Below are 22,045 nucleotides of genomic sequence, written 5' to 3' on the forward strand. Positions count from 1 at the left end.
AAGGTGCTGATTTACAGCTTCATCTGAATTGAATGTTACTCCATGCAAGGAGTTTTGAAGAGAGCGAAACAAGTGGAAGTCTGATGGTGCAAGGTCAGGCGAGTATGGTGGGTGTGGCAACACATCCCATCCAAGCTCCAATAATTTTTGACGGGTGATCAGACTTGTGTGTGGTCTCACGTTGTCACGGTGGAACACAACTCCTTTACAATTAACAAGCTCTGGACGTTTCTGGATGATGGATTTGTTTAAACTGTCCAATTGCTGACGGTACACATTAAAATTGATTGTTTGGTTCCTTGGTAGGCACTCAAACAACAAGACACCTTTAAAATCCCACCACACTGAAAGCATAACCTTCCTCTGATGAATGTCTGCTTTCGATGTCGTTTGAGGCAAATCATCATGTCGGGACGAAGACTGCGCACCACCTTGTTGTAAACAATCCACTTCTCATCACCAGTTATTAGTCACTTCAAAAAAAGATCGTTTTCCTCACATTTAATGAGCATATTGCAGATGTTTATACACACTATCAAATGAATTTCTTTGAATTCATGAGGAACCCAAATATTGAGCTTCCTTATGTATTCCAGCTTCTTCAGGTGGTCATGAATGCTTGAATGATGGATGTTTAATGTTTCTGCAATTTCTCATGTCATGTAACATGGGTTTGACTAGATCAATGCCTTTACTTTGTCGTCATCAACCTTAGTGGGCCTCGCTGACCGAGGAGCGTCGTTGAGATCAAAATCACCAGCACGGAATTTCGTGAACCATTGTTGGCACTGACGTTCTCATAGGGCATTGTCACCATAAACTTGATGCAACTTTTCACAAGCTTGATGCACGTTCTTCCCTTTATGGAAGTAAAACAGTAAAATATGACAAGAATGCACAGTTTGGTCTTCCATCTTCAACTTGTTGTAAAATCTCCAAATCTCAACCAAATCACTCAATTTTTTGTAGAATGAAGCTAGAACTGTCAATTGTCAAATGACATAGTGATAACATAGATGCGAATGACTCTAGTACTTCCAAAATGAACCAGTGCCATCTGTTGCAAACATGCGTCATGACTTTTCCGACAACCCAATATTTTCCATCAAAGCATTTATCCCTTTCTAACACATTATACATTTTATATATATAGTTTTACCATATACAAATATATTTTATTCTATATTTTATATTTTTAGTTGTCTCTAAATATATGTATATATGTTGTCAATATCCCCCCACCAAAATGTAAGCCAGGATTTTGTCCGTTTTGTCTACTGATATAGCCCCAGTGCTCATTACATACTTGTTGACTGAATAAATGTAATCATTGGTAAATGTATTTATTATGGGATGAAAAGTATTAAAGGCTCTTAAGAGCATAGGGGAAGGAAAGGGAAAGAAACGTTGCTTACACCTCTTCCTCTTCTCTCTAACCCCACTCAGTCTACATTAGGTGTTCCTTCTGTATGCTTCAGACACTTTCTGTAATCCCCCGGTCCCAGAACTTGTCACACTCTACTGTAATTATCTATTTACACATCTGTCTCCTCCACTAACACTGTAATTCCCATGAGGTACCAAAGGGAGGGTGGTCCACTGAGTAACACTGCACATCAAGCATCTAGCAATATTGTCCTGCAAGTCCTATAGGCAGGGCTCTAATATGATTTGTCATCAACCATTCCCGTCAAAAAGCAGAGGAATACACTTCAAGGTCTCTCAACACTATTCCTGCTTCAGGTATTCTGGAAAAACAGAAGCGTCAACAGCTGGGAGAAAACATAAACCGTCAGGGAATAGTTAAGTACAGAAGCAAAGAAAGTCGGTAGCAATCATTGTCGGTAGCAAATAAATCATTATTTATTTGGCTAAGTGAGGATGGGGAAAATGATCATGTCTTCGAAAAATATTTTAATCTTTTTATTAGAAGTATTCATATTGCCTGAAAAGCATTACACTGGTGAATTATTTTAATAGCTGAATATTACAGAATAACAAACAAATCTTGAAAAACTTACGTTCTGAAAATCTAAATAATTACCATAGAAAAGCAATGTCTCTCAGTAGATAGCAGATTTTGCAGGGTTATTCTCAAAGGGAGTGGTGTTAGTGCTACCAAAGTTCATTAATGAAAGTATCTTTCTAATTTTATAACCAACTTTAAGAGGAAAGAATTATCCTTCTTATGTATATCCATAGATGGCAGAAAATAATTGCTAAAAATCAGCCTTGGTTAGTTTTTCTTTAAGAGGTTTCCAATAGATACCTAGAAAATGTGCACAGTCTTTTATGAAGAGAGCGTGGCTATATCTTAGACTTAAAATTGATTTATTTATTTGGTCATAATCCAGGGACTGGATATCACACACAAATACTTAAGCACCAAATTTATCATCAATAGCTTTGACTTGGCTTATATCCTCAGTAGTTTGGAGGCATGCAGAAATATCTCATCCTAAGAAGGAGAATTGCTTGTGGCCTGCGTGACTGTTACCCAAGCACGTCACACAGGAGAGACTCAAGGCTTTGAAAGAAAGCCCTCAGCTGGCCTGTCTTCAGCACGAAGCACACACATATTGTTTTGTTTTCAGTGGCCTGATAGAGCATTCAGGCATTGGGCATCCCTTTCCTCTTCTGCTTAATTAAAAATTCAATTGGACCAATGATGATTTGAAATGCATTAGAAGCAACAGGAATTGGGTTCATCAGAAACCTGCCTTTTCCATTCCTTTCTCACTGCATCAGTTCGCGAAATAACTTGCAACCAGAAAATGACTCTCAATCTGCTGCCTGAAGTGTCCATTTATTGGTTCGCTAGCACAAGGAGAAAACTAAGCTAAGCCAAGGGAGACACACGCACACGGTCCTGGGAAGATAATTTTAGAACCAGTTTCAAAGCCGGCTCTAACTCACACACGCCTCTGCCATTTAGGTGCACACCAAGATGTTACCAGCCTCATGAACTGTCATCACATAATTGAGTTTTGCCAGTGGTGGAAGTGATCGCAGCCCCGGTGGCTTCCTTGCTGGGAAAGGGAGAGGAGGAGGAGCAGGTCGTTTATTAGAAATCACGGTAGGGAGGATGAGATAAGACCGGACACACAAAGCCACGGGCTATTGACTGCAAATGTGGCATGGCTGCAGGCCATTCTCGTTGCAGGCAGGGCACCGCAGGGCCCGGTAGGACTCCTTAAATCTGTTGGCCAGCATCGAGAACTTGCTGCCGTGGCACAGGGAGCAGGTGGCACTGCCCGACCCTCGGCAGTGAAAACAGTTGTCCTCTGGAAGCTCCCCTTCCTGCAAGAGATGGGTCAGGGTTTAGTGACAGCAGCAGTTCAAGTCCATCGTTCACGCACAGGTCAAAATAGCACTGGGCTGCCGCAAAGACGCAAAGACCGGGGCAGAATAACAGGAAAATGCTCCCCACAGATGCCGCTGAGAGAACTGGCCCGAGGTACAGAATAATCGCAGCGGTTTTACCTAAGAGGGCTTCTCTGAGGGACACCTCTAAGAGAGCACGCCCTGCTATCATGCCTTGCGTTCTGTGACTTTATGTTATTTCTTGTCCTTGTCACCATCTGACACGTTATTTCTTTACGCTCCATAAGGGCAAGGACTTAATTATCCTCGCTGCCAAACACTAATATCCAACATTTGCAGCGTGCCTAGTAGGTGCCAGGCTGTGTTCTAAGAGCTTTCTCTGTATAAATCCATCTCATCCCCACAACATCCCAGTGCGACAGTATAAGGATTAGTATCCCTGTTACAGACGGGAAAACGTGACACCGAGAGGTTTGGTTATTTGCCAGGGATCACACAGCTTGGAAGAGGAAGAGGTAGTTTTGATCCGAGGACGTCAAGCACCAGAGTTAAGTGCTCCTAACGAAAGGTTCACAGCCTTTCGTTGTAGTTGTCCAAAGTAGGCACTCAAAAAAGACCGTTTGGTGTGACATAGAGGCTGAATGGATGAATGAACCGAAGTTATAATCCTTCGAAGCTTAGCTCTGAATTCTTGCGATACTTTAGCTTTGTCCTCTTTCAGAATTGTGATAAGGCCCCCAGATTATGAGCTCTGCTCAGGAATCAGTAGCCTGGGCTGAGGCTTGCCTCTGACATCAGCGATGCACCTTGGACAGTTCCCTTACCTTCTCTAAATCTCTGTTTCTTTACCTGAGAAATGGGAGTGATAATGCCTACCTCTCTGAGTAGCTGAAATATTAGATGAGAGAGTATATGAAAGTATCATAATATATTATCTGGCATATCATAGGTTCTCCATAACAGTTAGTTCACTTCCAAGGCTTATTGGTAAGTCTCCAGTCCTCAACTCCCACCCTCCAGAAAATGCCCCTTTGTCCGTGGTCGTGCTCTTCACCGAAGACATCATAAGGAAATAGGCAACCTTTGTTTTGCACCTGTGTGCAAAGATCATGCATAGACGAAAATCCTTCCAATAAATAAGGGGCGATACCAGAGCTATACCAGGTGGCTCCAGTACCATGTTCTGTCCATTTCACCTTCTAAACATCTCTCAGATCCATCCAGTTTTTTCCACCCCACAACCACAATCTTAGTCCGGACACCCACCAACTCTGGCGTGAATCAGTGAGAACCCCTGCCTCTGGTTATGTGGGCTGTTGTCCCTACTGATACCAATCTTCTTATTAAGTCACCTGCAATTGTGACTGCCACATATAGAGCACGCAAGAAACCTTTTAATGAACACTTGCCTTACAGATAAACTTCAGATTAAAACCCAATATCCTCAGCTGATCTAAATTTTTAGTTACTTCTTTCATCAGGCTCTTGTTCTTAGGTCTCTCTTCAGCTGGTCTCCAGGGACCTTTTCTTACTCCCCACCCAGCCAACTCCTCCTTGTTTTCAGGCGTCATCTTAACAGCACTTCCCTTAGGAAGCCTTGCCCACCCACACTTCTGGGCCAGGAGCTCCACCCACCTGTGCGACCCCAAGCATGGCAGGTCTCATACTCTCCTGAAAGCTCCTGCTGACTAATCAAGAAGCTCTCTGACCTAGTCCCTTTGACCATCACTTCTTGGACATCCAGTGCCAGGCACAATATTTCCTGTTCACATATGTACCAAATGAATAAACAAAACAATGAAGGTTGGAGAATGCTTCCTGTTCTTCAATTCTAGGAACCACCAAGACAGCTGGGGTCCACTGGGTGACTCCACCCAGCTAACACAGCTTTCTTTTATGCCCTAATAATAAAAATAATCTCTGAAAAGGGAGGCATACGTTCTCAAAATAGCTCCATTGTGCTGGAAAGTGCCTGAGAAGGTATTACATTTTATTTATTCTAGAGTTAGGGAATGGAAGTGATTATCCAACTGACAAAAACCTAAACAATGTCTGTGTGCCCTTTTGGGGGTGTTTTATTGATTGTTGTCATGTTTTAATACATTAACAATGGAGAAATTTGTTTTTTTCCCTTAACGTATTTGAAATAAATATATTTTCTAAAATATTCTTAAAGCAAATTGCCATGGTCCATATTTCTGCCACATCCACATGTTTTTTATGTTTTATACTTGATCCCAGCGAGATTTTAATGGTGTAAGTCAATGTTGTCAAAGAAAGTACAGTAAAATCCTACCATAATGCCACACACATGATTCAAATATTAGTTTGTATAAAATGCCAGGTCAAATATTGAAAGGTGCATGAAATGACCTGGTGAGCCTGCTGTACAGAACAACAAATCATCTATCAAATTTTCTCTGACACCTTATGAGAGGTTTCACTGGAGTTTTCATTCTTACCCTGGGTTACCACCCTTCCCCAGGCACTCACCCTCAGCGTGCTCATTTAATTATTTAATGATCCATTAAATCAAGTATTTACTGAGCCTCTACACTATACGAGGCATTTAGGAGAGAAGCTTCAGTTTTCCATTCCCTTTATTTTGAAAAGATTCTTCTCAGAAAATAGTTAAGAGGACTTAGAATATAGTTGTACAGCATAGCTTAGGTTCCAGAACCAACAAACCTCTTTAAACCACCTCTCACTAGCACCATGACCAAGGAAAGGGGGCTCAGCTTTCAGTGCAGAGTCAAAGGCTTGTGTAGCCCTGAAGATGGTAACCAGCGCCAATTTGGAGGCGGCTTAGCAAGTAGTTAAGACCATGACGTTGGCCGTCTGGTGAACCTGGGCTTGACTGCTGGCTCTGATGACCTCTGGCAAGTTATTTAACTTCTCAGAGCCTTCTTTTCCCAGCTACAGAATGAGATTACTAATAATACTTAGCTCAGAGTCCTTGTGAGAATGAAACAGACTTCTGCATGGAAACCACGGGGCCTGGTGTGCCTGGCTATCAGGGGCCTTCAATAAATGGCAGCTATTATTATTATTACTATTATTATTATTACTACTACTTATTATTATTATTATGACTACTATTATTTCAAAGGCAGGATCACATAAAGCATACAGAAGCCCCATGATTTATGGTCTCAGATCCACTGAACACAGGGCCGTATTTTTTCCCCTTCCGTGTTTCGCTGTGGCGGAATTCAATTATCCCTCTCCTTTTGTTTTATAGTTAATACAGAGGTTCAGCATGGCTTGGCTTTTAGCCTTGTCCTGCTCTGTCATCAAGGTCCCCGCTGCTTCCCTGTTCCCTGTTAGAAGGGGCTCTTTGACCCTCTTTTTTTTTTTTAGAATAAACTTGTCTGGGCATTTACTGCATGAAAGATTGGGTAAACAAATAGCAATTTAAAACGAAGTTTAAAGGACAGGCAAGTGAAGTGTAACCTTTCACAGCAATTTTCTGCTGCACACCTCTGTCCTGGTTTATGGCATGACAGCTAAAAACACGGACCTCTACCAATTGAATGTAAAGGTAACTGTTGTATCAGGCCTTAGGTTGCGTTTTCATTCAAGGCTTCAATGTGAACATTTCTGGCCCTCTTCTGAAAAATATATGCCCCTACAAGTCACAGGAAAAAGAATAGCATTAATGAATTTCAAAGCGGGAAGGGAATGCTTTGGATCACCTTGTTTCAGTTGTCTGCCTGCTGTTATGCTAGGTTCTGAATAATGCTATGTAGAAGGTCAAGAGAAGGCGGAGGAAGAATACTTCTTACCAGCTGGCACTTTGGTCCCAAATTCCAATATTCATTCCACAAACATTTAACTAACATTTACTGAGCACCTTTTATATGCCAGGCTCTATTGTGGGGTCCATGGAACAACTAAACATGTTACACCCAACAGAAGCATGGCCCCTGCTCTCATGGAGACCAAATCTTAGTGGGTGAGAACAAACATTAACCAAATAATCGCACAAATAAATATATGATTGCAACTGCGAGGAGAGGTGTGAGGTGCTCTGAGGGGCCCCTTCTTGGAAATTTTATCCTCATGGAAGCCAGGGCGAGGCCCCTCTGAGGGAGTGTTGCCTCCGCTGAGATCTCAGGGGCTGAGGGCCAGGCGGTGGGGAATCTGGAGAACATTCTAGGCACACGGAAGGTGCCTCTGGTAGGAAACAGCAAAGAAGATCTGAGGGGTGGCGAGATGGGCACTGTGTCGGGGGTACAGAGAATGAAAAGAGATGTGTAAGAGGTGAGGCTGAAGAGGCCAAGAGTGGCCAGGCTACACAGCACTTTCTAGAACAAGTGAGGAGTTTTGGTTTTATCCCAAGTGAAAAGAGGCCATTGAAAGTTCTGGGTGGAGGGAAAGGGTGACGAAGGGGTGACATGATCATATTTGCATTTTAAAAATATTTGATCAAGTGCAATGTCAGGTTGGGAAAAGACATGAGAGTGACCAGAACTTGAACAATTCTTTTGCTGAGTCTGGTCATGATGACCTTCCTGTTCCTGTCCCCTAAACCCTCCCAGGGTGGGGACATCAGTCAAGGGCAATGAAGCCTCTGGCCCATTTTGTCACACCAACCCATAGGAGGTGAGAGTGAGTCCCACAGAAAGCCTCAGGTCCCAAGAGACGGGCTCTAAAGAGACAGAAAATTCATTTCTGCTGCCATCCAAGCTTTTACTCTCTTAGCTTAAATTCATCAAAATTGCTTTTCCCATCCCCAACCCCACACTGTGAACTAATGAACACCATCACTCCTCCCCTTGTCTGAACATGTCTGACCAATGGTTTCCAAGGTGGGGAGTACACGCCTCTAAGAGGTGTGGGGAGAAAAACATGTTTTTATCTCAAGGAGGCCAGAGATTATGGTTTAATAATATTTTCAAAAAAAAACTTTTAGACTAATTTTTAATAAACAGGTGACACTGGCACCCTTACTGAGACAGGCAATCACCAGAAAAATGTACCCAAAGGACCCTGAAATAAGTGCGACATAAAATGACCCCACTTTACGTAAAGTGACAATGGTGTCCTGGCTCATTCGTTCACTTTCAGCATATTGCAACATATTGCAGATTACTTGTGCCTGGTCTAGTGGATTTACAAATGACATTGCTTAGTTTTAACCAAACTCATCTCTGCAAAATCTAAAGACCTGCGGCTTCATAAGAGTTCTTCACGGAAAGTGTGGATTGACGATAACACCAATAATAGAAGCGAACCCGTAAGAAAAAGACAGAGTTGATTTTTTTTCCATGTCTAGAGCAAGATGTTCTCAGCCACACTGCAAAGTGAAAACAATAAATACCCAATCAGATCTCAAAAGAAGTCATCCAAACACATTAAAATGAGGATCGTGTGAAATATGAACTTACAATTATCATTGCTAACAATGCACCATTAAAATATAGTAACTTAAAATTCCTTCACATCTTTACTATGTAGATGTCTTTAAGTAGTCACAGTTGAAAGTTGTTACTTAAGTAGTACTCAACCAAGACACCTTGAAGACCACTGCAGTAGGGGCAGCTCTGCGTGGGACAGTGAATGGCTCTGACGCACCTGTGGGTACTGGTTGTGGGGGAACGTGCTTTCTGTCCCTGCCAGGGGCCCATCGTTGTGGTCGTTGTCTCCATAGATTTCTTCTTTGCTCATCAGGCACTCTTCCTCCACCTCTTCTTCCTTCTGGAGAATTTTCCTCATGAAGTCTCTCTTGTCCATTGGGGTTCGAATGATTTTCAGGTTATTCGTGTAGATGATGATCTTTCCAAAATCTATAATAGGTGGGGACTAGAAAAATGGAGAATGAGCATGGAATCTCCACCAGCAATCGCCAGGCTGCAGGACCTAGTCAACACCCTAGGAAATAAGACAGAAGGAACATCTGCCATCCAGCACTGGGGATCCAATCAGACCGCAAACCTACAGCTCATCCCCTGGTTTGTTTGCTTTCTCTGAAAATTATGACAGCCACCTTCCTTCTTCCTGTGCATGGTAACCGACCCAGGCTGAACTAGTCATATATCTGGAGTGTAAGACTCTGCAGGGTAGGGCCCAGAGTGTCCATTCTGACTACCAACCACAGCCGCTGATGGGGGCCCAGGTACAATGCATGCTTAACAAATATGAAGAAATACTCTTTTAAAATAAATGTCTCTCCAAATTTTTCTATGCATAAATAATAATAATGGTAGATACAATCTATTAAGCATTATTATATTATTGTAGGTAGCATTTATTGTGTGTCAGGCATCGTGCTAAGCATTTTACAAACATTGCCTGACATCCCCATCACCCCTGAACATCCATATGAGGTAGATGCTAGGATTTCCCCATTTTACAGATGAAGAGACCAAGTCTCCGTGAGGTTAGATGACTCCTAAGGTTACAGTTACTCAGGGCCTGTGGCTGGAATTCTCACTCTAATGTCCATGTGCTTAACACCTACACTGAACTAACTATTCACAAGCACGTCCCCCCTCAAAATATGGCATAATTGAATTTATTTATATATATTAATATATAATATATTTACATATATTGTTATAGCTTGTTTTTCATTATTTCTGTAGTATGAATTATTTTCATGTCAATAAATATACATTGATAGCATTGTTATTAATAGTGTATGTTTCCTTGCATGGATTTCTCATGTGTTCATCATTTGCTGAGGATTAATTGGACAATATTACAATACACTGGAGAAGCAGTAAATGTTTAGGGATCACTTAATTAAGGACACATATTTCTTCCCAGAGCTTATAAGGAACATAACACTGGATCCCACCTCTACTGCTCACCCATTGTGAGATACAAGAGAGCCATCTGACCTCTCAGAACCTGAGACCTCTGAGTGCCCTCCTGTTACCCCAGCCTCTCCTCAGGGAAACTCTAAAATCCCATAAACCAGTAATGTAGGAGTTCAGACTCCAGATGTCAGGACCCTGGCCCAACACTCTGCTGGGACGATTGAGCTATTAAATATTTTGACTCTCATCCCTGAGCTTAACTATATCGTCGTCTAGAGGTGGAATACCTATGAAGAATACATAAAATAGGGTTTGCAAAAGCTGACGATGCCACACAAACAGTGGGCATTGTTACTGCTGTTATTCAAGACTGTTCTTTTAGTAGTGCATGCATCATCGTGCTACTCAACTAAATGCCTCAGAATGAAATATTTCACCCTGCTTTTATAGAACTGCATCAACCAAATCTATGTCCATACTACACTTAAGCAATCTCCTATTTAAAGCCTCATGCACGTAATCACAACCTGGCATCTTCCTTGAAACATCCACAGAGTTTTCAATAATTATTTATGAAGCCACAAGCTTCCTGCCTGGCCCCGCTCTCTTTCCCTCTCTTCTAGGGATCATGTGGCAGCTTCCATTTCCTATTGTTTGACGCATGCTGGGTTCCTGTTTCACACTCTGGACTATCAGTTTCTGAACATCAGGAGATAAAGATGGTGGCACTTTTGGAAGGTTCCATTTCCACTTCAAGTAATAGCCAAAGAGGTTCAGTAACTAGGGAGTTTTTCTCGCATCTACAGCTGGTTATTTTCAAGGCACAACTCTCAATATACTAAAAAAAAGTCTACAGCCATTTGGTTTAACCTCCTGCCTCTACGCTGGTCAATATCTGAAGCACCCAGGAAAGTAAATTTATTTTTAATGTATTCCAAAGGTGGACGGTCCCAAACCACCCTTCAGGTGTGTTTAAATTTCAGTCACCCTGACAGCCAAGTTCTTCCTTGTGTCTAAGGAAACTCTCCAGGTGTAACTAAAGTTCACATCATCTGATTACATCCAATCGCCTATGAGGAACACCCACTCTTACATTATGGAGAGCCAGGATGGAGCAGGAATTTTTTTGTTTCCTTTCATAGTGCCCAGAATGGTACCCTATGTGATTGAGCAGTCACAAATACTCTGATGTCTACAGCAACGTGCCAAGATTGCTATTCAGCCACCCTGAAATCTTCCCACTTCTCTGTTTAAATGCAGAAGTACCTGACCGGATACTAGAAACTCAGTGGGCTGTGGAGGCAGGCAGACCTGAGCTGAAATTGTATTCAAATGTTGTTTGATAGTTGTGTGAGACTTGCAAGTTGTTCAACCCCTGTGAACTTCCATTTTTCTAATTTGTCAAATTTTCTCGTAGAATTCTTGTGAAAATGAAATTACATAGTATATATAACGTGGGCCTTCAGTAAATATTAAGTCCCTTCCTTTCCCTTCCATTTTTCAAGCGAACCTTGTATATAAACATCAGTTTCAGTTCCTTAAAATATTTGATTGCTTGTAACTGCTTTCTCTATCCATCACATAAAATCTGAAAAGACTCCATATTTCTCCCCTAAGAACCTGGTGATTATCACAACGGTAGGTAACGTTTACTGAGCGTATACAAGGTGCCAGGAACAATACTACGTGCCTCTTATGTATTATTGCTTTTTAATCACCACAACAATCTTTGTAAGCTGGTACTTTCATTACCCTCATTTCACAGATTATGACACTGAAGCGCAGCAAGACTAAGTGGCCTGCCCAAGCTCACACAGTAAGTGGGGAGAATGGACATCAAGCCCAGGCTTAACGGACATTAGAGCCCTCGCTTTAAAAAAAATATATATATATATATGTATATATATAAATTGTTTTTAATGTGGTAAAATATACATAACATAAAATTTACCATTTTAACCATTTCTAAGTCTACAGTTCAATCGCATTAAGTACATTCACACTGTTGAGTAACCACCATCACCGCCGATCTCCAGAGCGTTGCCTTATTCCCAAACTGAAACTCTGTCCCCATTAAACAGTAACACCCCGTTCTCCCCTCCCCAAGCCCCTGCCAACCACCATTCTACTTCCTGTCTCTATAAATCTGACTGTTCTAGGTGCCTCATATGAGTGGAATCCTACAATTGTCCTTTGGTGACTGGCTTATGTCACTTAGCATAATGTGTTCAGGCTTCATCCATGTTGTAGCATGTGTCTGAATTTCCTTCCTTTTCAAGGCTGAATAATATTCAATTGTATGTATATGCAATTGTGAATAAAGCTGCTATGAACAAGGGTATACAAATATCTGTTCAGAGCCTTTCCTTTTAATTATTGTGCTTAACTGCTACCCAAATTGCCTCATAACCAATGCTTACTAGGGGTTACTTTACAATTGGGCTCACTATTGAAAATTCATGGCTCCCTAGCTCTCATTTACTTATTTTTCATAAATACCATATTGACAACCTCCTTCAGTGGATGGAGCTGTATGAATCCATCCTGGCCACTCTCATACCTAGAGGCTGGCTGGGTTGGGATGTAGCATTCGATTAGGCACACAAAGAAAACAAGGATAACTGGACCAGGCAGGAATCTAACCCTGAACATGACCTCTGGGATACTGTGTTTAAACCGCCTATGTCATGCTGCCAGGAAAACTCAGTTATCTGGTTTTATAAACCCGTGCCTAATCATACATTTACATAAATGCCAAGTTTGACACATGACTTAATGAAGGTCAAGCAGCCCAATATTACCTACTGTGGTCTTGTACATGGTGTTGTATAAACTACAACTCTGTAAATTCTAAACCTACAAATAAAGTTTAGGTAGAAAGAGATACTGTAAGTACAAGACATAGCTAGGTACCTAGGACATAATCAGCCCTCAATAAATGATAACTTATTATTATCATCAACATTATTGTTAATGATCTTATTCTCTAAAAAAGAGCATTCCATAGGGCAAAAAGCATGGGTATTGAGAAGGGCCTACGTTCTTATTCTGACTCTACAATATTGGGTGGTTCCCTTAACAACTTGGCACTCAATTCTCTTCATCTGCAAAACAGGAATGACCATAATTTGCCTTTCTTCTCAAGGCTGCAGTGAAGACCTAATGAGATAGTATGTGATAGTGCTTTGTAATACATAAGTCATTCCACATGAGGAACTGTCCATTGCAGCCCCCTTAATTCTAAAAACAAACAAAAAAACACTGGCATTATAGTTAATAAATGCAGACATGGCCACAATTATACTTTTATCAATGCTAGCAAGGCCAATTATTTGTCTGCTACAGATATATTATCTATTTCCTTGGGAAACTACCAATAAAAATGATTAGAGAGTAATTATCTGAATTTCACACTTTAAAGAGGAGTACAAATCTTGGTGTGCAATTCATTCATAACCTGGTTTTATATATATATATATATATATATATATATATATATATATATATATATATATAAATCTCCTATTAGCTTTTGGAAATCAGTACTATTTTTTCAGGCTCTTCTAACTTAAAAAAATTCATGTATGGGCTTTTGATTATCCATGGTACTGGGGAAGATAAATTAAAATCCACAAATAAAATACATGTTTCAACTGAACTATTAGCTCAAACTTCTTCCCCATGTAACATTCCCTCTGGTTGGTTTGCTTTTCACCCTCTCTTGCCAGGACCCCACCTACCCAGTGTTCATGCTAATGAGTAATGGAAAAGACAAAATAAATAAACTAACAGACAAACAGACATTTTTTAAAAGCAGGCAGCAAGAGGGAGATAAGGGGAAAAACAAACAAAAAACAAGACATAGATAAAGCTGAATAATTGCCTGGGGTACAATGAGCTCCTTCAAACACTTAGCTCTTTCAGGGAACAAGACAACCTGTTGCTGCCAATTTTCTAAAACGGCAGTCTGGTGACTTGAAAACCACTGCACGTCTATTTAATTTAATTACTAAAATAACCCAGCCAAAGACCCAATTACAATTTTTTACCCTGGATGGAATTTGAATCCGATCTAATAACGAGCATGTTATTTTTGTCCCAGAAATATTACTCAAAGAGCGACTTCCCGTGTGGTGCACCTACGGCCCTGGTTGGTACCCGAGCATGATACAAATTTGAAAAATTCAGGTGCTTCTCCAAACACACTTTTTTAGTCCTTAAAGCCTCTACACCATGCACAATACCAACCTTATGGTCATTTGCCTTGTAATCGTTGAAGAAAGGCTGGCTGCCCGCCAAAGTATAGGCACTGCCCTCTCTAAACACGCTGATCCTTTGAGCAGTCAGCTTAGGGGAGTAGGGTCGGGGCTTGGGGGCTTCCCCAGACCCGTAAACACCATCCATTGGTTCAAGGGACTCTTGGAGAAAGCTGTGAGGGTATTCCTCCTTTGGCGACTCTAATTCCTGCCCATCCTCAAAGACCTGCTTTAACACGCGGCCACTGTAGGAGGAGGAGATTTTAAATCGTACTTTCCGGGGTTTGCCGTCACTCTGCTGGGTGAGTTTCTTCTCAGGGTCCTCCATCAGCAGAACTTTCCCCCAGTGGTTTCCAGTCTTCAGTGTAGCCAGTGAAACTTGGGAGCTCTGAGAAAAAGGCACTTTATTTTCTCTCCTCCTGCATATAATTAATTCAAGTCGCTGCTGGGATATGCTCAGCTTACAGCAACTGACACCACACATTAAATATTGATAGACCCTCATGCAAAGGCAGGTAATTGTGGGTTATTGGAGTGGAGGGAGCATAAGACAAGATTGTGTCCCCTCTGAATCCTCAAATCACCCAGAATCTCATCCCAGCCCTGGTTTTTCTTAACCTGAGCATGAGTAGTTTTTTTTTGACGGAACAAGTACCAGTTCAACGAGGATCAGTTACTCAATCAGCTAGCCAATGTCTTGTTATTCTGACCAACAGTATGACCTAATAAACATTTCAATAAGTGCCAGAGATTTTTATGTGTATTATCTTACTTCATCCTTATAATAACCCTACAATGAAAGCATTACCCTTGATTTACTAAGGGGAAAGTAAGGCTTGGAGCAGTTTCCCCATTTATCTACTGTATTACAGCTAAGAAAGTGACAGAGCAGGGATTCAAACTTGGTTCTGTCTCACTCCAAAACCCATGGCGAGTCTACCAAGCTGAAACTTTTAAACTGTGTCTCATGGAGTCTGAAACAGGAGGATGCCAAACACAGGTCCTGGATTCTGGGCCTTCTACCGCTGCATTAACCACAGCAGTTCCAATTTATGTTTATTTTATATTTAAGAGTCATGTGTAAGCACAACCCTAAGCTCCACTGCCTACCGTAAACAGCACCTAAATGCCCACCATGACGTAGTCCCTGGGATGAATATCAGAGAAGCATGAGATGTGGCACTGGAGAATGATAGCCCTACAAGCTAGTTTAGGAAGCAGACTTAACACATATGAAATAGCCTCCTGCTTAGGGAGCAAACTGCCTACTGCTGACTCCCAGCATAGCTATGCTGGGAAAAAAGTGGTCCCTAAAGGGACAACAATGGAAAAAGAAGGCTTGTAAAGGAAAGGGCTCTTGGGTTGGATCTAAAAGGATGGGTTGGATTTGAAGAGCTGGAACGGTGGGGGTGAGCTTTTCCCTCTGTCTTTGTCAATGACATCATCATTTACTTAGTTGCCCAAACTGATGTCTCTGGTACTCCTGCAGCCATGCCTAGGGGTCCTATCACCACTGCCTTCTTTCATCCTTCCCCACCAGCTCAGGCACTTCTGTTTTCAAAGTTGCAGCAGCCCACTAATGACTTCCCCACCCACCCACACATCCATTCTCCACTGTGATGCCAGCATGATGTTTCCAAAACACAAGTCTGCAAATGTCAATCTCCTGCAGTAAAAAGTCCTAACCCTTCCATGCAGCAGGCAGAGGTCCATGAAGCCTAACCCTAACTTCCTTTCCAGCCTTGGCCTCTGTCATTGGTTCAGGTGCTGCCTGGAATTGGCCTTCAAGGCACACCCTACGAGCTAACCTGTTTATCAAAACCACAGGCATCTGTCTCTTATCCAGTTCTGTTTACTGATTGAAATGTCAAACTTCTACGCCTCCTTCAAGTCACACTTCAAATGTCACTGCTTCTGGGAAGCCTTTCCCCTGCACCAGGGAGAAGGCCATGGAACTCTGGACCTACCGCCATTACGTGTTGCTTGTTTTCTCTTACTATTCCTGTGTTCCCCTCCACAAAACTGTGAGCGCCTCAGAGGCAGGATCTGTCTTGACTCTTTCTCTACCCGCACTGTTTATAAAAGTGTTCGGTACATAATGGAACCCAGTTGATTGCAGGATGAGTGACTTTCAGGTGAGAGAAAACAAATAAGTAAAACTTTTGGAATAAGAGTTAAACATATTTTTGTGGAGAATAGGGAAGAGATAGGATCAGAAAGTTGTCCCCAAAAAATCTACATTTCTACGAAGGAGGGATTTCACAGTTATAAGGCCCCTATGTAATCAATGCAATAGGTTAGACACACACACACACTCACACAGCATTTTAAGAAAAGAAAGATATGTTCTTTATAACATGAGACGACACATTCCTCTAGGTCCCCTAGAATGCAGAGCTGGCCCCAATGTACCATGAATGGTTTACAGGAGGCTGAAACATGGGTCTCTCAGCCCTTAGGACAGCCAGGTGAGGCCCCAGGCGTCCAGGTTATCACCTCTGACTACATCAGCCACATTCATTTGCTCTAGTGTATGGAACAAATATCATTATTGTTTATGTGTGCCATGTTGTGAAAAAGATTGGGAAGCCCTAAGTTGGAGAATATTTCCTTCTGTTCATCCCAGGAAACAGGTATTAATAAGTGACCAATAGCCCATCTTCATCTGAAAGGACCAGTGAATTGACTTCCACAGCTGCCTGTAACACGGGCATTTTCGGTTGCCCAAGAAATGTACCCTATTAATAAAGGTAGCCTTTCTGTGAACACTGCAACCGGAGCCTGTGTATTGATGCATTTTGCTCAATCATGCTTCTGCCACCTTGAAAATTGTTAAATTAAAATTAAGTTAGAATTATCAACACAATTGAATTGAATGGGATCCTCAGTATATAAAAAGAATCATTTAATTATGTGAAGAAATCAAAAGCTGGCAATGTGTTTTCTAAATAACATGATAAAAAACATACTTTTTTATCCCCTTTCTCATAATCACGAACAGACCCGGGGGAGCCAGGCCAAAATCATGGGAAGTTTTGAAACAATTATGCTTACTTGATAATTTTTAGATGTTAGTGTTTTCAGGATATACTTCCAGAAGGAGGATAAAATTGGTAAATTAAAAGCAATTTTGGTAGTATTATCAAAAGCCTTAAAAATGTTCACATCCTTGAACCTTACTAAGAAAGAAAAAACTGCATAAATTCAGAAGAAATAATGTCAAAACATTAACATGGGTTGCCCCAGGGTGGAAGACTCTGAATGATTTTTTTTCTTCTTTCTCAGTTTCATGATATTTGAATTGTCTATGATAAGCTTATCTCACTTTGATAATCAAGGGGAAAATATAAATGAAAAAATCCATTCCTTTCAAACCAATAATTTCTCTCAAGGGGATAATTTCTTTTTGTTTAATTTGAAGAGTTTATTTGAGCAAAAATGGATTCGACTTGAGCAGCACTGCACCAGACCACCGTGGTGAGGAGTGCTCCACCAGCAGGAGCTTGGGGAGAGACTCAGAGAGAAAAGGAGGAAGCAAAGTAAGGAAATTACTGATGGGCTATAGTTGAAAAAGCCTAGCTGGCTCTTCGTGATTGGTTGTCCTTAGCATTTTGATTTTGTAACCATGAGGCACCTACAGGCTTAGATTTGAGGCTGCCAAAATCAAAACTTTTAGACTTTGGTGGGTTGCTATGGCAACAGAGCTACATCAGGTTAATGGCCTCCTTGTTTCATTAACACACCCCCCTTTGGTATTAGCTCCATTCTCGGTCACCATCAAAGTTAAGGTGCTCTTCTCTCATTGTGAAACTTATAGGGTATGATGTCAGATCCGTGAACGAAGTGTTTTTGCTATTCATCTTATTGTTCATCTTGTTTCTGTTTCTCCAAGTGCAGTGAGACCAACTGATGTACTACGGGTGGCTGCAGAAAATGCATTTAAGGCCTTTGGGAGAACGCAGTGCACCAGGGAGACCACAGTGATGAGTGTTAGGAGGATGAAACCAAGAGACTTAAGTATACTCGTTCTTACTCCTTAGCCAGGGCCCCACGTGCACCAAACCGGTTGGTATCAAGTAAATCAAAGAATGTACCTGAAAGGGCATCATCCTGTTTTAGCAAAGTGGCTCGTCTGTTAATTTCTGTACTTGCTCCTAGCCCAGAGGCATCGATCCTGGTACAGCAGAGGGTATTCACTATGGCACAGACTCCTCCTGGCTCAGCCAATAAGTAATCTAAAGGAATTCGGAAGCAGTTATCTAAGACTGCGTTAGCAAGAAAGTCTAAGAACTTTTGTTGTGCAGGTAGGGACTTATCCGTAGGCTCAGGGATAGTTGCCAGAGGTGAAGAGCATTGTCTCCCTGTGAGTTAACAGAGAAAAACAGCAGGCAGCATTCTGTGGATTGGAAAACTTATAAAAACATCTCACGGGTGGCTGGCTAGCTCAATTGGTTAGAGCGCAGTGCTTATGACATCAAGGTTGCCAGTTCAATTCCCACATGGGCCACTGAGACGCACCCTCCACAACTAGACTGAAACAACTACTTGACCCGGAGCTGATAGGTACTGGAAAAACACACTGTTCCACAATTTAAAAAAAAAGAAAGAAAAAGAAAAATTTTTTAAATTGCTAAAAAAAAAAAAATTCACAATTTCTAGAAGTATATATTCTTCCTGGTAGTAAAAATTTCAATTTAGCACAAAACATATTTACTTATAAACCCAAATATTTTTAGTTCCTCTGTAAAAAGAAGCCAAAAGTAGATAAATCTGTTTCAGTATTTTATCTTATTCAGAAATTATCTATATAGTCAATGAATATCCATTGTTTAACTTATCTCAGTATACCTTTAAGATTTCAAGTGACCAAACAGATTTTGGAAACTATTTTAAGTAGACATACCATAAAGCATAATTAGTGTTGAAAAGTTCATTTATAAACTTACTTACATCTACTTAATTATCTTAACAATTGTTTAGGTTACTCATGAAAATCCCATGAGACTTTAAACAGCTAACCATCATCTTAAGTTATTTTTCTTGCTGACAATTCTGTAGCAGAGATAACATAAGCTTATGTGCCTTGTAATAAATCTAGGTAGAATAAAAGTATAATATTTAATGCTAATTACTCTAAAGATAGACCAGCAAGCTTAAACTAGTTTTATTTACTGAAGATTATCCTAGATCACGTGAACTTGAAAAATATTTGGGTTAGTTTCCATATTTCTAAGAGTATGCTTGATTTATGTGAATACTTGTTTGTCTTTAAGCCAATGAAATACAGCTCTTTACAAATTAATTTGGGCAATACCATCTGGAGATACAAAAATATCATACATCTACAACATTCATACGTAAACATACATAAACGTACAAGCAGATGCAGAGATATCATAACTTTAGCTTTAAATTTTTAGCCAAGAGACAGGTATGAAAACGCAAAATTCATTAGTTAATAAAAGAACAGCTTGATCCAAATTGTTTTTCTGGTGTATACACATAGAATAAGTTAAGGTAGCTAAAGTTTTTAGTAATGTTTGTAGAAAAGACTTTAAAAATTTCTCATTGACTGATTTTCCAAATAGTTTCTTTTTCTGATCAGAATTACCTCCCTGAAGTTTGCATTTCAAGGGATGGATCTGGGTTTCTAGAGAAGACCAGGTAGAACATTTAGATCTCAAAGACAGAGAGAAAAGATGTAATTTCCCCAACAAGGGCTCCCTTTCCACCCCTCCCCCCAACACCTAAATCCAGATCTATAATATGTACAAGCACTTTGAGGTAGAGGAGGTTTGGATTTAGTAAAAAGAATAGGTGAACTTTGATTTGTTTCTAGAGACAAATTTCTCTTCTTACAAGACTCTAATTGTAAAAAAAAAAAAAAAGTATAATTGTTTCTAATTCCTCAAACAATTGGGTTGCAGCCTGAATGACATCAAGAAGGTGACCCAGCCAGCCAACTACATTATCCTCAATTCGCTTCTTTATATCAGGAAGAAGGCCTTCAAGTAAGATGGGAATCAAAAGATTCCAATGTTCTAGATTCATAGCTGTGTTTCTTTAGAATGTTTTAATAAATCCTTCCATAATAGCTTCAGAATGTTTTCCTTTCCCTCTGGGTACATAGTTTCATTTTAGCTTAAGAGAGAAGGGGTTTTTAAATAAATAAATAAATAAATAAATAAATAAATAAATAAATAAATAAATAAAAGTTCCTATTAACACTTCGAATATCAGCTTCCAATTTGGCCAACTTCTAACCATAGAACTGCTTTTTAAAAAAAATCCTTTTGAATATCTGGCCAGGTTTCAGTCCCAACAAACAGTTAATATTTCTGGCAATATCGACCAACCCCACAGACACAAGAGGTGTCCCCAAAGACGGTGCAAAAGATACTACCTGTCCAAGCTCCAGAGCCACTCCCAAAGATAACCAGAAGAAAGAAAGACTTGGAAAATTCCACTGAGAGCTGGCAATAGTCGGTAGGACTCTGGGCACAAACAGCGCGCAGCAACCCACATTTCTGTCCAGCCGTATTTTGTGGGCCCCAAACCAGACAGTTGCCAAGCCAAGTTCTCAGGACACAAAATAAGACAAACAAGAAGGCAATAGCTGTGTCTGGGAGAGAGAGAATCCATGACTAATGTTTTTTCCTGCCCATTTGAATTTGGAAAGGAAAAGACAATGTGAAATTTTACCTTCCTCTTTCAACCAGGCACCACAGAGATCTGAGAGAGCTGACTGTGGTGAGAATTCTTAAATCTTGCTGGCTTCTGCGAGTTTTCCCAGAAGACCTCCTGCAGGCTCTGGAGTGAATGGGGTGTCCCAGCAGGTCTTATCCTCGTCACCAGACACTGGGACCTCACACTGGACCCAGTCCAGTTCAAGTTGGAATCAGTCCAACCCTGGACCCAGTCCGGTTTCTAAGTCAGATCCAGTCATACTCTGGCAGTTTCTGCAAAGAAATGCTCAAGAAAATCTAAAAGCTTGTAACACAAAAGCTGTGGCAAAGGATCCAGGATCTGAGAGGGACTTACCCACAACCTCCAGAAGCAGCGAGAAAACAGTGAGCTCAAGGGGCTCAACAGACACCTACACTTGGCTGCCCGTTGTTCTTGGGGACTGTTGAGGGTCTCCTTTAATTCCCTCTTCTGACACCAGAACTGTTAAAATTTTTAAGAGTTTATTTGAACAAAACTTGATACATAGCAGGCAGGGCCAAACCAGAAATGGTTGGGAGCACTCCCAAGGAGGTCATTTTAAATGGAAAAAAATATTAATATAGCTAAATATGTTCTCCATAACATTATTTATAATGGGGAAAAAATGAAAAACAACTTAAATGTTCAACAGCAGGAATTCCACAATGTGAAAGATTACACAGCCCTTTTTAAAAGATTTACAGAGAGTTTGAAATTTTGGGTTGCCAGAAAAGTCATGACGTATTTTTTCTATGTTTTTTGTTGCAAAAATGTGTCATGACTTTTCCGACAACCCAATAATATGGAAAAACACTTATGATACAAATAAGTGAGAAAAGGTATAACATAATTTTTTTGTCCCATGATATATACTACATGAATCCACTATGTAGTATACAGGATATAGTATACAAGAAAAAGACTCAAAGTAAATACATTAAAATGTTAACAATGGTTCTAATAAGGTGATTAGTGGTGATTTTTACTTTTTTCAGA

At 40.6% G+C, this 22,045-nt stretch overlaps 1 protein-coding gene across 2 annotated transcripts in view; it reads right to left on the reverse strand.

Annotated features, from left to right (window-relative positions):
- Positions 1-1,875: 1,875 nt before the first annotated feature.
- Positions 1,876-22,045, reverse strand: part of GRXCR2 (glutaredoxin and cysteine rich domain containing 2) — a 61,597-nt gene continuing 41,427 nt past the window's right edge. The window contains exons 1-3 of one of the 2 annotated variants that reach the window (XM_019663448.1): positions 14,337-14,735; positions 8,902-9,129; positions 1,876-3,300 (exon numbers count right to left, since the gene is read on the reverse strand). In XM_019663448.1, coding sequence (XP_019518993.1) covers positions 3,118-3,300; positions 8,902-9,129; positions 14,337-14,672 — 747 coding nt within the window. In that variant the 5' untranslated portion in view covers positions 14,673-14,735 and the 3' untranslated portion in view covers positions 1,876-3,117. Of the gene's footprint in view, positions 3,301-8,901; positions 9,130-14,336; positions 14,736-22,045 lie in introns of those variants that run through there. The other variant, XR_002126333.1, reaches the window with a different exon arrangement.

The sequence above is a fragment of the Hipposideros armiger genome, unplaced genomic scaffold (assembly GCF_001890085.2).
Source record: "Hipposideros armiger isolate ML-2016 unplaced genomic scaffold, ASM189008v1 scaffold_11, whole genome shotgun sequence".
Taxonomy (NCBI): Eukaryota; Metazoa; Chordata; class Mammalia; order Chiroptera; family Hipposideridae; genus Hipposideros; species Hipposideros armiger.